Source organism: Malus domestica, chromosome 04 (genome assembly GCF_042453785.1).
Source record: "Malus domestica chromosome 04, GDT2T_hap1".
NCBI classification, from domain to species: domain Eukaryota; kingdom Viridiplantae; phylum Streptophyta; class Magnoliopsida; order Rosales; family Rosaceae; genus Malus; species Malus domestica.
The window spans coordinates 30,344,928-30,361,316 of record NC_091664.1 but is presented as its reverse complement, the minus strand read 5'-3'; the positions used below and the strand labels follow the sequence as shown (position 1 = coordinate 30,361,316).

Below are 16,389 nucleotides of genomic sequence, written 5' to 3'. Positions count from 1 at the left end.
GAATCTCTCAATAGCCTCTTCAAGCGAGCTACTAGTTGTAGATGTGACATGTTGCACACCTAAAAACTTTTAATTACTTCTCATTTTTTGTTCACATAACGCAATACCACAGCCATTTGCTCTTTAGTTGAAGAATCACATGATCTATGAACCAAAAGAGAAAAAAAAATGCACTTTCCATATCTTTAGTGATTGCATCTATAGTTTCAATGGCACAAGCACAGACAAGATCTTTTTGAATATCGGAAGAAGTATTCTTAAGATTCTTGGGAGCATTCTCAAACACAACTTTCCTAACTTGCTCATTATACTTGGAAAGAAATTGCATAAGCTCCAAATAATTACCCCTATTGCTTGATTTGAACGATTCATCGTGGCCACGAAAAGGAAAACCTTGTCCTAACAGCAATCTTGTACACTCAAGTGAGGCATTTAATAAAGTACGATAATTAATGCAAGCTTCATCGGTTTGCTTACTCACAAATGTTTCAAGGTGTTGTTTTTGTGCCATTAAATCTCTAGCTTGTTGTACAACTTTATTATGAATACTTCCAACATCTCCCTTATGGACTCGAAGATTTTGATGTCATTTCTTCCAATTTGTAAACCCTTTCTCAGTGAAAACATCACTTCCAGTGTTACCCATTTGATTGAAATCACATTTGAAAAGATAGCAATAACTGTAAAATACATCATTTTTTGATCTACTATACCCCAATCACTTAAACTTATCAAACCAACTGATGATAAAACATCTTTTGTCACTAACTTTTCTTGGCATGATGTGGTCTTTAGGTTGACAAGGATCATTTTGGAGATAGTGTCTACGAATTGCTTCATGATAATTAAGTGGATAATCAAGCATTCGACGTCTATATCCAGGGTCTGCAGGAAGATTAGCCAATATTTCATCCAACTCAGTGGCCTCACTTTGTTGTGACCTACTAGGAATATTTGAAGGAGGAGGAGGACTACTCGGAATATTTGAAGAAGAAGGAGGACTACTCGGAATATTTGAAGGAGATAGACTACCTGAAATGTTTGAATGAGGATTTAAGCATTGTATAGTATCGTTCCATTACATAACTATAAAATGGAAAGAAATTTTTTTTTTTAAGTCTCTTAATCCTAGAGTAGACTATACTATAGTATGCATAATAACTAATCCAACCAACAATTTAATTAATCAATACCAATAAGCATACAAATTATTCGATACATAAAAATTCAATTAATTAATCAATAATCGAGAATTCAAATTTTAATTTTTACCCTAAAAAATAATTTCATATCAATAATTAATAACCAATAACCATATTAGTGCATTGAGTGCTGTTTGTACCATATTTGACCAATCCTGAAACTACTGAGCATCGGTCAAAGTTATACCATCAAGGATCCACAAGAGTTTCCCTCCAACCAGGAGGCCAATCACAGCACGACATGTGTCAACACCAAGAGGCCAATCACAAGGCGACACGTGTCAACATCAAAGGCCAATCATAGCATGACACGTGTCAAGGCAAGAACAAAACTAGAAACTCTCTTCTATAAAAGGAGATCATTCTCCCACAATAATCCCGAATGTCATGTGTACTAAATCATTCAATAGTACTCACTAAAGGAGAGCTTGAACCTATGTACTTGTGTAAACCCTTCACAATTAATGAGAACTCCTCTACTCCGTGGACGTAGCCAATCTGGGTGAACCACATACATCTTGTGTTTGCTTCCCTGTCTCTATCCATTTACATATTTATCCATACTAGGGACTGGAGCAATCTAGCGAATGTCACAAACTTAACACTTTCTGTTGTACTAAAGTCCCCACTGATTTTGTGCATCAACAAGTGCTTTACTATATGATTCTATACCAACAACAACAACAACAATAACAAAGCCTTTTTCCCACTAAGTGGGGTCGGCTATATGAATCTTAGAACGCAATTGCGCTCGGTTCTGTATCATGTCCTTCGTTAGATCTAAGTACTTTAAGTCTTAGGGTCTCTTCCAAAGTTTTCCTAAGTCTTCTTCTACCCCTTCGTCCCTGAACCTCTGTCTTGTAGTCACATCTTCGAACCAGAGCGTCAGTAGGCCTTCTTTGCACATGTCCAAACCACCATAACCGGTTTTCTCTCATCTTTCCTTCAATTTCGGCTACTCCTACTTTACCTCGGATATTCTCATTCCTAATCTTATCATTTCTCATGTGCCCACACATCCAACGAAGCATCCTCATCTCCGCTACACCCATTTTATGTATGTGTTGATGCTTCACCACCCAACATTCTGTGCCATACAGCATCGCCGGCCTTATTGTCGTCCTATAAAATTTTCCCTTGAGCTTCAGTGGCATACGGCAGTCACACAACACGCCGGATGCACTCTTCCACTTCATTCATCCAGCTTGTATTCTATGGTTGAGGCCTCCATCTAATTCTCCGTTATTTTGCAAGATAGATCCTAGGTAACGAAAGCGGTCGTTCATTGGTATTTCCTGATCTCCGATCCTGACCCCTAACTTATTTTGGCCTCCATTTGCACTGACCTTTCACTCCATATATTTTGTCTTTGATCGGCTTAGGCGAAGACTTTTAGATTCCAACACTGCTCTCCAAATGTTAAGCTTCGCATTTACCCCTTCCTAAGTTTCATCTATCAACACTATATCGTCTGCGAAAAGCATACACCAAGGAATATAATCTTGAATATGTCCTGTTAACTGATCCATTACCAATGCAAAAAGGTAAAGACTTAAGAATGAGCCTTGATGTAACCCTACAGTTATGGGGAAGCTTTCGGTTTGTCTTTCATGAGTTCTTACGGCAGTCTTTGCTCCATCATACATATCCTTTATAGCTTGGATATATGCTACTCGTACTCCTTTCTTCTCTAAAATCCTCCAAAGAATGTCTCTTGGGACCCTATCATACGTTTTTTCCAAATCTATAAAGACCATGTGTAAATCTTTTTTCCCATCTCTATATCTTTCCATCAATCTTCGTAAGAGATAGATTGCCTTCATGGTTGAACGCCCTGGCATGAACCCGAATTGGTTGTTCGAAACCCGTGTCTCTTGCCTCAATCTATGCTCAATGACTCTCTCCCAGAGCTTCATTGTATGACTCATTAGCTTAATACCCCTATAGTTCATGCAATTTTGTACGTCGCCCTTATACTTGTAGATAGGCACCAAGGTGCTCTTTCGCCACTCATTTGGCATTTTCTTCGTTTTCAAAATCCTATTGAAAAGGTCAGTGAGCCATGATATACCCGGCTATCCCAAGACTTTTCATACTTCGATCGGTATATCATCTGGGCCCACTGCTTTTCTATGCTTCATCTTTTTCAAAATTCATTTTAAATAATTAATTAGGGTTAAGGATTATAAATTTAGGAATTAAAAAATTTACCTAAAGAGTGGGTTTAAAGGTTGGAAGCTGGCGGCTGGCGCGGCAGAAAAGGCTAAATGGTGCTGCTAATTGGTTCTGTTTCGTTTTCTGCTTCGAATTGGGGAGCAGCGGCTGCACTTTGCTGCTCTGATTGGAGGATGAAAAGTGGAAAATGACACAGAGGAGAGGAAACTGAGAGATTGAATGACCCCTTATATAATTTTTTTTTCTTCCAACTTATCAAAACGGCGCGGTTTCATTTTTTCTTTTAATTTTTTTTTTAAATTTTTTTACTAGGACCAAGACGACGTCATTTTGGCCTGGTTGTTTAAAAAAAAAAAAGTCAGCTTTGCTGTGCGCAGAGCAAAACCAGACAGACCACCAAAGACGAAGAGCAGCAACAGCAGAACCAGTGGGTTTTCCGGTAGGGGAAGGGCAACAACTATGTTCAAACTATGTTGCGCTTCCCACTAGGTGTCATTTTGTCGAATACTTGGTGGGCTTGTTGACGTCAATCAAACTATGTTGCGCTTCCCACTAGGTGTCGGCATATGTAGAAACAATCTGATGAGTGATATAGCGAGAATTGTTGATTGATGTCACGCAACATGTCGATATATGTTTAGCATGCATTACATCAAACATTTAGTAGGCCCAAAAATAATCCGCACCAACCACACAGGATATCTTCAAAAGACCTTTACATGTAGATTTTTCGGACTATAAGTGATGCTAGGACCACCTTGATCCTTATTTCCATCCGCCCTGTTGAAGAGATTGCAAATTGTACGGAATATCTTCCTCCCCTTTCTTCTTTTTATTTTTGTTTTGTTTTGTTTTGTTTTGTTTTGATCAACTTTTTTTCTAGTTTCAATTTCGTCAAAAGGTGGAGAGGATGGGGAAGTGAAAGGAGACTAGGTAGAGCTCTTGTTTTTGTTTTGTTTATACAAATTTGGCAGAAAAGTGCAACAACTACTGAATGCTACTGTGGAGCCCAAAGTTTCCTTGGAGGAGAAGGCATTTGGTGGGTAGGTATCATCGGTTGAAAGTTTGTGCATGACTAGACTTTTGAGAGGGATTTTTTGGGTGTATCTGTAAAATCATCACGTCTTGATACTGTTTTACTCAAATTATAACACATTTTTTATTTTTTAATTAAGAATTAGATGTCCTAATGATTCTACAAAATTCAAGTGCTTAACTAATGCATTGAAAAAATGATGGGTCTTTAAGTGTGATATGAAAGGTTCATACAAGGCCATCTGTTTGGTTAGTTTTCATCATTTATCCTCTTTTTACAAGAATTTTCTACACCAATTTGAATCATAATAGTTGACTATGACATTCACTATCATACTTATATTCTAATATCCATATTATAATATGGGTAATGCTAGGAATATCAAAACTTTTAAACTAAGGAGGGTGTATTCAATTGAGAATTTGAGGGTTTTATTTCTTTTAATGAATCTAGGGGTATTCAATCAGAATTTTAAGTGATTTTCTGAAATTCAACGTTTATTCAATCAGGATTTAAGTTAGTTTATTAAAATCCTTAGAAATTTGGGTGTATTCAATTATGACTTCAAAAAAGTTTATAACATTCCATGTGTAATCAATTAGGAAATTATTTTAAAGAATTTTAAAAAGTTGAGGAATTTGAGGGAATTGGAGAGATTTCGTAGTGTAATTTAAGCATTCAGAAATCTCTTCTCTCCCCCTGAGATTTTGAAGGAATTGAATAAAAAAATTCATAGAATCTTTACAAATTAATTAAACTCCATGGATTTATAAATCTATTAAAATCTCTCAAATTCTCAATTGAATACACCTCCTTAATTTTGTAAACCAAATTATGTGGTGGCTGATCATTAGATTATTACTTAAGTGTTAATTAACATGTTTATTTCACATTGGTGACACATCATTTGGTTTAAAAATTTGGTATTCCTAACGTTATTCTTGTAATATGTATATACAAAAGTAACACCATATGACAATGTTCTCGGTATACACATTTTTCACCTCTTTCTAATAGACCACAAATCCCAAAAAGATTGTTAAACAAAATTTGCATCCTAGATAAATGCTAAGAAGACCCTCTTAAAAATGAAACTCTCTATGAACTTTCCGTCACCTCACGTTTTTTGCACAATTTTTGTGCCAACATTAAAAAACATTATGCAAAATACATGAGGTTGTGGAGAGCTAATAACGAATCCCACTTTAAAAGAGTTTTCTTAGCATTTTCTTGCATCCTAATTCCGATGAAAAGAAAACGTTGAAGACCTAATTAATTTTTTTTACTTCAATCTTTGGCAAGTCGTATGATTAAATGGTATCTATAGTTAACAAAAAAAAAAAACAAATAGATCTTAAAGGAGGAAATAAGAAGAATAAAAAAACTTAAATCTAAACTTAAATCTTTTTTGTTCAGGAATAAACTGATCGATATTATACACTCATGTAACAATGGAAAGTTTGACAAATATGTCAACGAGAGTTGATTGAATTGGTAATGATCGTTCTCTTTGCTATATCAAGGTCCATGTTCGAGTTCCGTTGCTGGCAATTGGTTCTAAAAAACGGGCTGGGGCCTAACGCCTAGGCGAACTAGACGGATTTAAGTAAATCTATTATATTCCGTGTAAATAAGTGTCTGTTTATACTTAAAATATATATAATTTCATCATACACTACAAAATAGAATGACATATATATTATGAAGTATTGGAACATAATGAAAACATGGGGAACAATAATATAATGTGTGTTCATATAAGTATGCAACAAATCTCTTAATATTTATTAAAAAAAAAACAAATGCAAAATGAAAGTTATCTATTTTCTGTCTAAGTGAGTCGTGACCTAGGTGGGTGTCTAGGTGAGTCTGGGCAGGCTAGGCAGTCTAGGCGAGTGCCTCAATAGGTCTAGGTGCCTTTTCTTAATTTTCAAACACCTAGACATTAATCGGTGCGGTAGCCAACTGCTAGGTGAGGATTTTTAGAACAGTCAACGAGGGTTAATTAAGTTGGTTTTCTAAGGTTAGTTTAAAAAACATTTTCTCTAAAAGCAGTTTCAGTTATATAAAAACATTTTCTAAACCAACCCTTAGTCTAGCTAGTATGCATGAAAAGAACCACACTTCAATAAAATCCAAACCCAACAAAAAACTTTTCTTCGACCAAAAAAAAAAAGTCAAGGATTTGTTTGATACTCTACTTGAATACAACTTTTTAAACCAAAAACAATTTTCAAGTTTTAGGCCTTAAAAACTTGTTTGGTAGGACTATTTTCAAAAACTCAACTCAAGACTAACTCAAAAATATAGTCTATTCTCTAAAAACATAAAAATGAGTTTTTAAATTTAAACTCACTCATTTCTTTTCTCTCCCTCCTCCCCCCTCACTCCAAATCTATCCCTCTCTCTTTTTTTTATTTCACTCTCCTCTTTTTTTTTTTACCTTTTTCGTCGCTTCTCTAATCCACTCTCTTCATTCTTTCTCTCACTCATTTTCCTCTCTATCTTGTCCAATCCTCTATCTTCTTTCTCTTTCTTTCAATCATCTCTTACTTTCTTTCCTCCTCTCTTTTTTCTCTCTCTTCTACAACCCTCTCTTTTTAGATCTATTTGTTTAGTTTAAGTTGTAAGATTTAAAATTTTTAAATCGCAAACCAATCAAGTTTTTGAGTCTTAAAGAAAATTGTTTTCAAGAAATGGTCTTAATAAATATTTTGAGAGATGATAAAAAAATTTCAAATATGATACCAAACAGGTCCTAAACCTCCAAAAGAAAACAAGAGGCTTCAAATAAAAACAAACTCAACCAACTTGTATATTTCACAAACATGTAAATATTATTTTTTTTATAACAAACAAGTTGTAATTATTAACTATATCGTTATTTTCTGTCTTAATAAACTGTTTATAGTCGTTCATACGCGCCAATTTAATACTTAAAAAAAATAGTAAAAGAACTAGAAAATCAATGAGCAGTACACACACTATGTTTGTGATTTAAAATTTTAAAAATAATTAAATTGTTACTAAAATTCATTTTGTGCAGTACAAACTTACAGTAGGTGTTTTTTGAGTACAAACTTACAGTAAGTGTTAATTGTTAGTAAAATAATAAAATTCATTTTGTGTTAAGGGAATATTATTTTTTTATTTATAACTATATGCAGTACACACATTATGTGTGTGATTTAAGATTTTAAAAAGAATTAAATTTAATTAATGTCAAATAATATAAAAGAATTAGTGGATCGGAAAAGTTTGAAAAGTGGAAGAAAAGTAGTCGTGAGGTGCAAATGTGAGAGAGAAAAAGAATGAGAGTGAGTTTGGCGTATTGATAGGGTGACATGGAATCTAAAAAAAAACGTGTTCGTGTGAATTATTTTAATGTTCATATTTTCAAAAGAAAAAAAAAAGTTTTCAATTATGTATAAAAGGAGAAAAATGCTTGTGTTGTAGTGACAATAAATAATTGTAAATTAAAGTTGTTAAGTGTCACATCCCGGTCAGGGACGGATCATTTCCCGGGCTCGCTCCATCACCGTAGCACGATATTGTCCACTTTGGGCTTACCATTCCCTCACGGTTTTGTTTTTGGAACTCACGAGCAACTTCCCAGTGGGTCACCCATCCTGGAAGTGCTCTGGCCTCCTTCTCGCTTAACTTCGGAGTTCCTACGGAACCCGAAGCTAGTGAGCTCCCAAAAGGCCTCGTGCTAGGTAGAGATGAGAATACACATTTAAGGGTCACTCCCCTGGACGATATGAGATGTCACAATCCACCCCCCTTAGGGGCCCGACGTCCTCGTCGGCACACTTCCGGCCAGAGATTGGCTTTGATATCAAATTGTCATATCCCAGCCTGGGGCAGATCATTTCCAGGGCCCGCTCCACCACCGTAGCACGATATTGTCCGTTTTGGGCTTACCATTCCCTCACGGTTTTGTTTTTGGGAACTCACGAGCAACTTCCCGGTCACCCATTCTTGGAGTGCTCTGGCCTCCTTCTCGCTTAACTTCAGAGTTCCTACGGAACCCGAAGCTAGTGAGCTCCCAAAAGGCCTCGTGCTAGGTAGAGATGGGAATACACATTTAAGGATCACTCCCCTGGGCGATCTGGGATGTCACATTAAGTGTTTGATAAACTTTTTTTTTGTTGTAAAAGTGCTATTAACAAAAAACAATTACAAAAAAAAATAATAGTATTTGAGTGTTTGGTAAACTTTTATATAAATTATCGTGAATATGTAAAATGACTAAAAAATGTAATGTATTTAATGTGATATAATAATTGCAGAATAATGCAAAGACAAAATATTGTAATTTTGTAAAATATTCGGGCCCTGTTCACAAAAAATGTGAGCACTGTTCATTATGCTTTGAAAAAAAAAAGAATATATATTTTTTAGAAGGGTAATGTTAGGTAGATTAAATTCGTAAATAAAATTTTAGAAACTAAATGACACAGAAGTTGATAATTGGTTTATTATTTAAGTGTTGATAAACATACTTATTCTTTAGTGACACATCAAATTTAGTTTTTCTAGCATTATTTTTTTTAGAAATATGGTCTACCAAGCTTTTATTTTTCTACTATCAACAATTTTTTAAAATGAAAACTAATGAAAAATAGCTTGAAAACTTTGAGTTTTAAGGATAAGCACAAAATAAAAGGTAAACTGAATAGTACTAATATTAACTTTTTAATGTAAAAATATGATTTTTCGTTAAAATAAACAGTACTGTAAGTTTTTCGTTAAATTTTTTTTTTTTAAAAGCATTTTTTTTATTTTACCAACCCCAAACCAACTTTTAATATACAGTTTAGATTCGTACTGTTTCTTGAAGGTCCTTCTAGAACCAAAGCCATAACCAATTTTCCCAATTTAGGTTTTACCTCCTCAGCACACTCACAAAACCCAGCACTCCACTCAACCACTAACAACCAGGGCAGTTCCGTCATTTCAAACAAACCACTCCGTACATCGAAGCCTTCCGCTTTCCACTGTAAATTCAATAAATTTACGCTTTTACCCACCAAACCGAATATCCTTCGGAGTATTCCACTTCGTCTTCCTTCTATAAATTCCAAAACACAATTCTTCAGAACCCCAAAGAACCTGCAACAAAAAAAAAAAAACCCAAAAATCCCAACAACACCCAACCAAACACGGCCTTAACCGAAAAAACCCCCCAAATGTATGACACATTGAAGAACTCCTACCAACTCTTCGAAGAAATCGGCCGCGGCCGGTTCGGCATCATCGTCCGAGCCTTCTCGCCCGACTCGGCCGAGTTCGTCGCCTGCAAGATCATCGACAAATCGGCCCTTACCGACGAAACCGACCGTGCCTGCCTCGAGAACGAGCCCAAGATAATGACCCTTTTGTCCCCGCATCCCAACATTCTCAAGCTCTTTGACGTCTTCGAAACAGAGGACTCGCTTGCCATGGTGCTCGAGCTCTGCGAGCCCGCCACGCTCTACGACCGCATCGTGCAGCGCACGCTCTCGGAGCCCGAGGCCGCCGCGATCATGAAGCAGCTGCTCGAGGCCGTCTCGCATTGCCACCGCCTCGGGGTGGTTCATAGGGATTTGAAGCCGGAGAATGTTTTGTTCGACTCGAGAAACAATTTGAAGCTCGCGGATTTCGGGTCGGCGGAGTGGACCCGCGACGGCAGCGCCATGGAGGGCGTTGTCGGGACGCCGTACTACGTCGCGCCGGAGGTGCTGATGGGCAGGGAGTATAATGAAAAGATCGACGTCTGGAGCGCCGGCGTGATGATGTACATAATGCTCGGCGGGATTCCTCCGTTTTACGGAGAGTCGGCGACGGAGATCTTCGAGGCGGTTTTGAGAGGGAATTTGAGATTTCCGCCGAAGGCTTTCCGATCTGTGTCGGCTGGGGCGAAGGATCTGTTGAGGAAGATGATCTGCAGAGACGCTTCCAGAAGACTCTCTGCTGACCAGGCACTTAGTAAGATCACTAACAAAAGTTGATTTTTGGTTTACGAAGTTAATTTTGTTTTAGTGTTTGATTTCTACTACGTCAACAACCAAGTCTTTCCCCACTAAAATGTATCGGCTTTTTGAATTCTAGAACGTCATTGAACTCGGTTTTGTGTCAAGTTTTTCATCTAGTGTCTGATTACTAACAAAGTCGATTTCTTTTGTGAAATTTTTCAGGGCACCCATGGATCTTAAGTGGTGGAGAAGCAAATCCAATTGACCAAATCTGACTTTTGGGTCAGCTGATTCAGATCAATCAACCAAATCCAAGTACATAAATCCCCAAACCCCAGTCATCCAATCTATGTGAATATGAAGCAGTCCCACTTTCCTCTCTAAAAAACAGAAATCCTGCCATCAATGGATCCGAAAAACCCCTATTTCTCTCCAGAGCTATTAGCTAGGAAGCAGACGCCGAAGCAGAAAGACTGGCATGAAACGAGTTCACCGTTGCGCACAAGATGAGATGATCAATTAGTCTTTTATGTAACGAGTTTACCGAAGTGAGAAAAAGCCTGCACATGAAGCCCTGCAGCCCTTTTTTTGTTTTTTTTTTTATGAGGGAAAAAAAGGAAGAAAAAAAAATACGGAAAGAGAATCTTGAGAATGTAGATAGAAATGGGGTTTATGGGGATCCTTTGTCTTTCCCCGCCTTCTCTTGTTTGTTTTAGGAGAGAGAGATTCGGAAGTGAGAAAGCAAGCCAGTCCCATATCCTTTGTGTACGAATCTGCGATATGTGAGTGTTCAACTCGGAATCTGAGTACTTTTTCCCGGTGGTGGAATAAGTTCGTGTGCGTTGTGTCTGTAAGTGTGTTGCCGTATACAGCCGTCCGGATGTAAGAATTTTCTCTTATAATATATATGCTCTTAAATATCTATGTGCATTTTTTGTTATGTGTTGCCTTTGGATCAAAATGTTCCATATTTTCTGCAGGCATATTACAGCATATGCTTGCGCTGAATCAAATTTATACTCAACGCTCCCATTAAATCACATGAAAAGTTGATAAGTGAGCTCCTCCACCACGTTGTGAGAATCCTGAATTTTGCAGTCAGTTTTTGTTAAGTACTGTTTATGTTTATTTTTAAATAAAAATATTTAAACTGATATTTTATTGCATAATGTACGATGAACGAACACAATTCATGAAATTCTGAGATCTTCAAAAAAGAATTCGACGAAAATTCAGAAATGGTACACAGCTGGAAGTTCATATGCAAATTATGCCACAAAAGATTAAAATATACCCACCAGGGACCACAATCAACTGACATTTCAACTTTTTAATTATATTTCACACGCATGCCAGGCAATCGATTTAGCCAGAATACTGTGCCCACTCTTTTGTACTTGTTCTTTACGCTTATATTTTCTTAGTCGTGTTAACATACGTTTATTTGCACCGAAGTTTGATTTCTGCTTGTTGACAAAATTATACGCAACTGCTCCCTTATCAAACATGCAGACCGAGAAAAAAAACTTACATGACCGGTCATACATCTTCACGCGACTACTCTCTTATCAAAAGGTGCAGATCGAGAAAGAAACTTTCATGAAACGAATACGCTACATTCTTATCAAAAAGGCAAACTCGAATGAGTGCATTTTTACTGGCAAACTCGAATGAGTGCATTTTTACTAATTATCATTTAGTGTATTGTATGATCATTATTTTATTTATCACTGTTAGATGAGTTTGAATTTTAAAATGTGTGCTTATCCACTACATAAATCTCGAAATTCAAACTCATCTGACAATAATTAATAAGATGGTGAGTATACACCACGTTAAATAATGATAAGCAAAAATGATCCTAAGTCGAAGAAGAAACTTTCACGACACAATTACACTGTTTCATCAACGTTGTCGCGGGTCAAGGCTGAAAATTTCATAAATGCCGTTAAGGAATCTAGTAAAAAGTGATGAATACGATGCAGGGGTCCAAGTGTCCTTACCAGAAGGAACCAGCACAAGTGAGCTGTCCAACATATATTGAACCCATTATTTAAGCATCCTTTAGTTTATATCTGAAGGAGGACCAAAATATAATTTAATATTTATTTAATGGTCAGAACCATAATTTTTTATAAACAAAATATAATTTACAGTAGCGAGTCTGGCCGGACACGCTAGTCACGTGAATTTGCTCCTCTTCGATTAAATTGCTACCAGCCGATGAGCATACATTCTGTGTGTATGAATAATTACATTTTATTTTTTATTTTTTTATTAAGAAGTGTGATTAATTTTTAAAATTTAAAAAAAAGTATGAAAAAATGATAATGGGATAATTTTTCTTAATAAGTGCGTATTTAAATCTTAATATTACTTAATTACTATTTTTTGTTTTCTTTATGTAAATATTGTATATAAAAATGAGGGTAAAATAGGAAAAATAGGGATATGATTGTTATTTTTTTTATAAAAAAGGTAAAATAGGAAAAATAGGGATATAATTGTCATTTTGTCAAAAGGTACAAAATTACTATTGTCAAAAGGTACAAAATTATTATTTTTCCCTCCTCATGTCAATATTGTGTATTCAAAAGTAAAGGCAAAATTGAAAAAAATGGGAAAAAAAAAGTTGACAAGGGCTATGTTCTTAATAGAATAGAGAGTAGAAAGAAACGTGGCTAGCATGTTTAGTTTGCCTAGCCACTGGTACAATAGCGAGTTTCTCTGCAATCTCGTATTTTTTATTTTATATTTTATAATATTGATACGAAAACGGTGTTAAAAATATAAATCAACGGAGAATTAATAAATAATTATAATTTTGAGAGAGTATTATAATTTTCTCTTTCAATAAATATTAGAGGGCAAGGGTTAAATGGTTAATTAATCCAAATCCTGACAAGTGTCACTGTAGAAGAACCTTGGATGGGGTGGCAAAACCACAATGGTGTTGAAACTAGGGCCACAACAATTTTTAATTACTTAATTAATTGTTTAAATATTAATTAGTTAATTAATTAAACAAACAAGTTGGAATCACGAGGAAGACAATCCGGTCATAGCGCGCAGTCAACGGCAGTGCTCCCCATGCGGTTGGACTTTGGAGGCACACCATAAACTACGGTGTGTCTGTGTGTGATATGATAAGTTCACTAGGATATCTCCATTTTTTCTTTAGTGTGCTTCCGTAATTGCTTCTTACCAACTTTTTTTTTCTTTTTCTTCTCTTTTTCCATCTTTATTTCAAGCCAAGTAAGCAGAAAAACAAAAATTATACTACAAATTAGTGTATAAAACGTTTTTGAGAAGAGTGCTTTAAAAATTAATCGTTAGTAAAAATATAAATGAATCATAAAAAAGTACGTTTCCTATAAGAAGTACAAAACTAATACTTCTTGCAGGTTTGAAACCCAAAAACTTTTTCTCCAAAAACTTTTTCAGTTATTTTAAAGGCATTTTCAAACAAACCTTAGGGTTGTGGCGGATTGAATATGTGGTTAACAAATTACCGATCAATAAGCCATTGGTTGTAACTTGTATATACTATATTCTAGTGCATACTAAAAAAGGTTAAGTAAAATCGTGATTTGTAAAACCGTGAACGGATTTTATTTGAGAAGTCATGCTAAGTGCTACAAAAACAGAAATCTGCTGTGACCTTAGGTGGAAAATGGAATTAAGTACCTATCTCTTTTGTTCCATTTTCCTTCTCTCTAGTTCCTTCCTATTAACGCTTCTGATTAAACCATGCTACACCATCTGCTAACTTATTTATAGAGATTACTTACTATAGTTTAATAGTATTCTTCTTCACTTATAAGTAAAAAATCTTAGATTCAATTCTCGCTAAAGGCGAATTTGAACCACATTATTGCTATGAGGGGAAGATAGGGGATTTAGAGAAGAGAGTGTTTGCTCAGTCCTCCACCCCCTTTGTGTAGATAAGATCGTTTGTTAAAAAAAAAAAAACTTCTTTATAGAGAAAGAGAGACAAAAAAGAAAGTAAGAGAGGAGGGAAGAAAGGGGATTTAGAGAAAAGAAAATCCTACTCCGCTACGAAATTGGGCATCCTACTCATTGACACTAGATTCAGGTGGATCTCAAATACAACGGTTTCAATTTCATATGCGTATATAGTGGAATAGAACAATTTTATTAACGCTTATCATGTGACTGAAATACTCACTTCGTGATTGTAACATTTTGTGCATAAGCATAACTATACCGCTCATCACTTACAATCATAAACCAACACACCTAAGGAATGACACAATAGCTTATCTCCTAAGTAAAGGAGTAGGATTCTCTCTCATTCAATTCCCCTTCCCCTTCCTTTCCTCTCACATTTTCTATTTTATCTTTCTATCACTATAACGAAGTTAACATAAAATATTGACGTGACTTAATTGTGACCGTACAAATATGAAAGAAAGAAAGAAAGAGAAGGGAAAATAAAGATGAGAGATGCTCTAAGGACTGGTTTGGTATTGCTGTGCTTTGAAAAAAAAACTGCTGTGAGAATAAGCGGCTGTGCTGTGAGAATAAGCGGCTGTGAAATAAATCAGCAGAGTGTTTGGTAAACTTTTTTGTAAAAGTGCTTTTGAAAAAAAAAAAAAGCAGTCTGATAGTGGGTCTTTTCATTAAAGGAGCACTGTAACTCCATGTGCTTTGAAAAAAAACCAGTTTTCCAAAGCTGCAAATAGCAGCTTTAGCTTTTTCCTTTGATTTCAGCTTATTCTCACAGCAGCTTCCAAAATAAGCCCATTTTTTTCAGTTTACCAAACACCTAAATTCCTCACAGTTTTTTTTTCATGGGTGCTTTTTATTTAAGCACCTCACTCCCAAACCACCCCTAACTCCGGTGGGAAAACAAGAAACGTTGGCCACCCGGTTCCATTTATTCGTGGAAAGAAAACACAAACTGGGTCATCCCTTACGTATGATTGGTTCTTGTTGCGTGGGGCCACCAACAATGTTTGTCACGATTGTGTAACGTGTCATTTTTGTTTTTATAATTTCTCTAAATCAAAAATTTTTATTTTGTTTTTAAGAGAAATTATCAGGAATTTTTCATGGACTCTCCATTACTTTACAGTTTAACATTAATTTTCGTACTAATATTATAAATATGTTAAATTACGGACAAACTAATAACGTTAATTTATCTTGATTTTATAGTCAAAGTTTAAGTACTAGAATTTGGCTCAGAACCTTTGCCAAATTTGCTTAAAAATTACTCTTGCGTAACTTTCACGTAGAGAATAAGTTTTGTCTCCATCATTAGCGCGATCAATTTTGTTCGAATGAGGCTTCCGAGATAATCTCTTATTAGTATCGGAAACACAAAATGCGTAATATATCATTTTACGTGTTATAGATGAATCACATGTTATAATTAGTACCTAGTTATGTTGTCTTTTATTTTCTCATGGTTGTGAAATTATGAAAATTCTCTTAGAATGTGGACATTTTAGCTCTTTTCATATTTTATCTCACGTCTTGCCATATTTAAGTAGTATCGTTGTTACAAACTCATGAGAGCAAACAAACATAATTTGAAATTACAACGAAGATTTTACGAACTCAAAAGCGCAAGCAGAACGTATTCTTATGTTTTATAGTTTACGTGGAATAGCATATTCTTATGTTTTATAGTTTACGTGGAATAGTTACGTCGTATTGGCTTGTTCCAAGACACCATAAATTATTCAAGAAAAATCGGTTAACATCTTTTGCAGGTGCGCCGATAAATGAATGCGTTTTGGGAAAAAAAAGAAGAAGAAAGAAACGAGATGTGGATGGATAATTAAGGTGCATACATGTTAAAACGATTAGGGAGACTTTGGATGCGGTCCTTAGTTATGAATATTCTTTGATTGAAACCTTGTTGGTTTTTAATTTTTGATCGAGGTCGCTGAAATTAATGTGATAATTTATTTATATATACGTTAGTATATTTTTTTAAATTAAAAATTAGAAATTTTAGTTGTTTATATAAATGAGATTTTAAATAAAA

The 16,389-nt window shown here is 35.4% G+C and overlaps 1 protein-coding gene across 1 annotated transcript; it reads left to right on the top strand.

Moving 5' to 3' along the window:
* The first annotated feature begins 9,511 nt into the window (after positions 1–9,511).
* LOC103415800 (phosphoenolpyruvate carboxylase kinase 1) lies at positions 9,512–11,290 on the top strand. The gene is made up of 2 exons (XM_029101567.2): positions 9,512–10,383; positions 10,593–11,290. Exons 1-2 carry the CDS (start codon positions 9,606–9,608, stop codon positions 10,643–10,645), a joined length of 831 nt encoding a protein of 276 aa, XP_028957400.2. The 5' UTR covers positions 9,512–9,605; the 3' UTR covers positions 10,646–11,290.
* The last annotated feature ends 5,099 nt before the right edge of the window (positions 11,291–16,389 follow it).